The sequence below is a fragment of the Austrofundulus limnaeus genome, unplaced genomic scaffold (genome assembly GCF_001266775.1).
Source record: "Austrofundulus limnaeus strain Quisiro unplaced genomic scaffold, Austrofundulus_limnaeus-1.0 Scaffold4, whole genome shotgun sequence".
Taxonomy (NCBI): domain Eukaryota; kingdom Metazoa; phylum Chordata; class Actinopteri; order Cyprinodontiformes; family Rivulidae; genus Austrofundulus; species Austrofundulus limnaeus.
The window spans coordinates 1,582,093-1,587,277 of NW_013952406.1; the positions used below are offsets into that span (position 1 = coordinate 1,582,093).

Sequence of the window (5,185 nt, forward strand, 5' to 3'; positions counted from 1 at the left end):
TGCTGAAGCAGATTATAAACAGTGCTTTTGAAGGAATAAAAGAAGTCTATTTCTATTGGAAAACATTTATAAAACAATTTAATTTGTTAAAAAGTATAAAAGTTACAAAACTCACACGTCATCTTTCTCCTGAAAGAGCTGAACAATATAAAAAGCTAAAATAGTATGAGCGATTAAAGAAAACACCTTTAAAAAGTGTGCAAAGGCAGAAAGAACCTGAGTTTTTGTTCAAATCGAACCTTTCTTCAGGTTGCGCATGATGAACTCCAGCTCAGGTAGAGTGTGGATGCTGACCAGGTTGGCGCCGATCTTCTGGCACGCTKTCTGAGCAGCGTTCCAGTCATTCTTCTCTGAGCTGAGCTTGTAGCATCCAGCCTGGAAGGCCTCCCAGCCCAAATCACACTCATACTTGTGATCATCCGCCCACGAATCTGCAGACACGTTAAAACCGTCAGATTCCAGACTGAGACTTTTGATTCACGGGACCGCTTCCTGCTTCCCTACGGACCGGTGGTGAAGGGGTCCAGCGTGGCGTTGGGCCTCTTCTTACAGGCGTACGGCAGAGCGTCAGAACAATCGCGGCTCTGCCAACGACCGGACGACTCGGATCTGACCACGACGCAGTTCTCCTCCTCGGCGTGATTAGGCTGCTCTGCAGTGAAGTGAAAAAAAAAAGATCCCGGTGCTCAGATAACAATCCAAAAGCACTTTTAATTTGAGTTATTCTTGTCTGGATGTAGCTCTTAGTGGGGCTAACCTGGCTCCCAGTTTAGATATTGGAGCGGTGAAGAGTCAGACCACTGCCAGCCTCCGGTGAGGTCCAGATCATTGAGGCCGATCCACATAGCAGTGCTGTAAGCGTTCAGTACACCTGAAACAGGGAAAGGGTTTAGTTTGTTCCACAACCTTTGATGGTCACACCGAACAACCTGTTCGTCTTCAGAGTACAACACGAGTGTGATCTGATGCTACCGTTGATGTACGTCTGCTCGTGCAGCTTGGAGATGCTCAGCAGGTCCGCCCCCTGCTGCTGGCAGCTGATCCGAGCCTCGCTCCACGACAAGGTGGACTGAAAGTTGAACTGATAGCAGCTGTCCGTCAGCYGGTCCGTGTCCCAGAACGTCTCGCAGCTGTTGCCTGACGGAAAAGACGTTTAAAAAAAAAACATCAGTTCTGTGTTCGTGAGAAACAATTTGTGCTGACTTACTTTTGACAGGACAGAACCCCCAGCGTTGGTCCCGGTCGTAGTTGTAGGTGGTGGCGCACCAGATGTGCCCGTCCTCCCGCCCGATGCTGGTGCAGTTGTGGAACCACTGGCCCTCGTACATGAAGGGCAGGTAGCAGGGTCGGCCATGAGTATTCCCCTGGATGGTGTAGATCTCTGCGGAGCAAACAGAAACATGCCTGCGTGAGACGTTGCTCTTGAAGCTCCAAGGTTGGAATTTAAACCTTGAAACGATGTGAACTTGAAGAGCATTTTATAAAATAACTAAAGATATTCAAAAAGAAAGAATAAGTAGGTCCTCTGGGTTCTTCTTTAGTGAAACGTTTCATCTCTCCTCCAAGAGACTTCTTCAGTCTGATGAGTTTCAGGTGAACTCAGCCTTAAAAGCACTGCCTCCACATGGACAAACAGGTTAGTCACATGCAAGAGAGGGCCATCGCCTAACAATAGGCTTGATTAGCTCTATTGTGCATAGAGGGTCATGTGTCCCATCACCTGACTTATTGGTTTGGATGCTGTGGTTCTTAGGTGTCGTGTTATGTGTATGTAGTGAGTGCAGGCGGGGCTCAACGTCCCCTTGTTTTTTTTGTCTTTTTTTCCCTCTTTCTGTTGGTTATCGTTGGGGCCCTGACGACTAACCTGTTTGTCATGAACAGTTTGCTCCGGCTGTTTCAGGTCTGAAGGTCCAGTGTTTTTGTTCTTAGTCCTTCCTGGGTGTTTTCAGCTGAGTGCTTTGGGTCATTATCTGGTTAGAAGCAGAATATTTCGCTGCAGAATGCCTTGATAGTCTTGAGACTTCATTGCACAGATTCAGATGCAGCAGGTGTTGCTTTGCTTTGGTGTCCTCCTTGGTCATTCGCTTTGTGGGCTGTGTCCAAATTCAGGGGTTGCATCCTTCGAAGGACCCAGCCTACCTGGTCTACGTGGGCTGGGTCCTTTGTCGATCGCAAAGACCGGAAGAAAGTGGCTGTGAATTTGGACGGTCTAGCCCAGGCATGTCCAATTCAAGGGCCTCCTGCAAGTTTTAGATTTGTCCCTGCTTCAACACAGCTGATTCAAATAGATGATTTACCTTCTCAGTTTACCATCAAGGTCTGCAGAGGCCCACTAATTAAGCACTCCTGAGGTTCAGCTGTGTTGAACCAGGGCAGTACTTAATACACGCAGAACTTTGGACACCACTAGTCTAGACCTCAGCTTTATTCTTGCCCTTACCCTGGCATCTGTCCGGTAACAATCGGGACAGTGCCAAACAGAAGCAAATAAATAAATAAATAAATAAATAAATAAATAAATAAAATAAAATTAACTAAGTATTAATATATTATTAAGAATAATAAAATTAAGCTTAAAAGCAAAACTTGAAGAACTAAGGGACCCATCATACAAATCGTTTACAGTGATTTTTGACAAGAATAATACTAAACAAAATGTCTATGCAAATGACAAAGGCTAACAAAACCACTCTTAACTTTCAGTTTTTGTACAGCCAGATTTTTATTTAAAACTGTACTCCTGTTTATCACTTCGTCCGCCATTACAAAAAAAAATCTCCCAGTTGGCCCGCAATGCATCTTAGAAGGGCGGGCTGAGAAGGATACACACCTGTCCCTCAATTTGGGAAGAAAGTATGGAGGTAAATTTGTGTTTTTATGATTTGTGGGTCACAATTGCAGGAGCCTTTCACTTTGGAAATCCTTTGGCATGTCGCTGTGATGTAATCGGCCTTCGAAGGATGCGGTCCCGAATTTGGACACGACCCTGAAGTACACCTCTCATCTTTGTGGAAGTTGTTTTGGACTCTTCGGTTACAGTTTTGTTATTTATCATTTGTCCTTTTGCAGACACGTCCAGTCACGTCGAATTTAAACTTCTGAATATTCTGAGCAGAAAATCCCCTAAGCTTTCTGTGCTCCAGGTTCAGTCTGATACCCTTTCTTCAGTGGAACGGGACTGATAATTCTGTCCTCGTCTGTAACATGTTTTCTCAGGTGGCCAAATAACACAGATGATGTTGCAGTGGAAACAGGAAGTCAGATCAGTTTAAAAATAAACCTTTTTTCAAATCACAAAACAATAAATTGGAATGAAAAAGAGAAACCCTTAAAGTTTTATATTCTAGAGTAGACACATATATAATAATAAATCTTGTTAAAAACTATAGCAGCAGCTTTTCTTTAAGTTTCACAAGAGTTGTACAGAGAACGGAAGTGTAACAGTGAGAGAAAAGAGGCTGGATCCAAAGTGTTACCAAAACAAGTTAGACCAATGAAATGAAGGGTAGAGCTGTTAAACGAGGGAGGAAAGATTTGTGAAGCCCCCACCCCCTGAACTCCCACTTTGCTCCTCCGCTGACTGGAGCTGACTGAAGTCGGAGGCGTTCTCTGGCAGTGGGATGACTCAACAAAGAAAGATCAGTTTCTTCTGCCACATGAAAGTGAAAGGAGAGAAGCGATGATGAAAAAAAGCAAACAGAGGATTTCTGGTTTTACCAGTCAAAGAGAGCCCGTTAGTTCCCGGAGCCTCGCTGTGGTTTGCTACGAACAAAACCTGTAAGGAGGCTTCAAACCACGACGGTGGGATTTAATCCGAAATAAAAGTTTTCTATCAAAACAAACCCAGCGGAGGGGCGAGGGTGACTGTGTGTTTAGGGGTGTTTACAAACACTTGTCCTGTTTTCTTTGGCCTTCTCGCTGGCCGGCTGGTCTCAAACTTCCCCTGAAAGCAACATTCTTCTTTTCCCTGTTCTGATGGGATCCAGCTGTGGCATGGTACCACACAGAGGCAGAAACACCACAGGAAGGAGCGGCCCGCCGGGTCACTGCCTGGTTACAACCAGCGTCTGGGGAAACGTTCGACACATCTGCAGACTTCTGCAAACGGTCAGGGATCGGACCATCAGCTCTGTGTTTGATGGAGGCACGCAGGCCTGAATCTGTTTCTACAGCTTCTTCTGAGGCATTATTTCCAACAAACAGTCTAACAAGTGCTCAATTAAATACATGAATAATTTAAAGGGGACATATCATCCAAAATCTTTTTGGACTTAACTACAATTTCATTGTCTGCACTCTGTCCAGAATGATTCTGTCATATGGCCAGACCCAGATGGTAATGGATAAAATGTGTGGACTGTTTAGATTTTGGTACCAAATTATCTTTAGACTGAATAATGGTTTGTTGTTTGGTAGAGCAGAAGGCTTTTGTATGGTTTTATTCTTTGCAATTAAATGTTCAAGTCTAAATCTGAATTTGTCTCCTGGTTTGTGTCTTAGTAAAAACATGTTTCTTACAGACTAAAGCAACCAAGTCAATGAAGCAGCCAAATATGCTACTACCACTTCTTCAGGTCATCCTCCTATTCTGCAACTGCAGTAGGTAGTGGTATAATCATATTGTCCCATTTGAGCTCAAACTGTGCTAGCTCGTACTATTCGCACAAAAACAATTGCTGGTTATAGTTTGCATCAGAAATCACTCCCATAATTAACAGAAGGCATCATGAGGACTGGGAATAAGTTAGAAAGTTGTAAACTCTTTTATTATGGAATATTCTGGAAGCTTGATGGTGTGGGGTATGTTTAGATTCAAAGAGACAGCCTCAAAACAAGTTGATCTGTGACACACCACAGAAAAAGTGGTGAAAGAGGGGCTTGTGGAGTTACAATAAGGAGGAATTCAGACCAAAGTAATGAAGTTCTACTTTATATACAGCGGGTAAAATGAGTATTGAACACGTCACCATTTTTCTCAGTAAATATATTACTAGAGGTGCTAATGACATGAAATTTTCACCAGATGTCGGTAACAACCCAAGTGATCATACAAAGAAATCAAACCATAAATGTCCAGAAATGAAGTTATTTGTAATAATGTGGAATGGCACAGGGAAAAAGTATTGAACACATGAAGAAAGGGAGGTGTAAAAATGCATAGAAAGCCAAGACACCAGCTGAACTC

General features: G+C 43.6%; 1 protein-coding gene across 1 annotated transcript in view; it reads right to left on the reverse strand.

The window, feature by feature from the left end:
* Positions 1 to 5,185, reverse strand: part of mrc2 (mannose receptor, C-type 2) — a gene marked incomplete in the record, with an annotated part of 43,622 nt that overhangs the window by 29,629 nt on the left and 8,808 nt on the right. Inside the window, 5 exon segments of the mRNA XM_014022751.1 lie at positions 240 to 431; positions 509 to 652; positions 758 to 871; positions 973 to 1,137; positions 1,208 to 1,381. Of these exon segments, the coding sequence (XP_013878205.1) occupies positions 240 to 431; positions 509 to 652; positions 758 to 871; positions 973 to 1,137; positions 1,208 to 1,381 (789 nt within the window).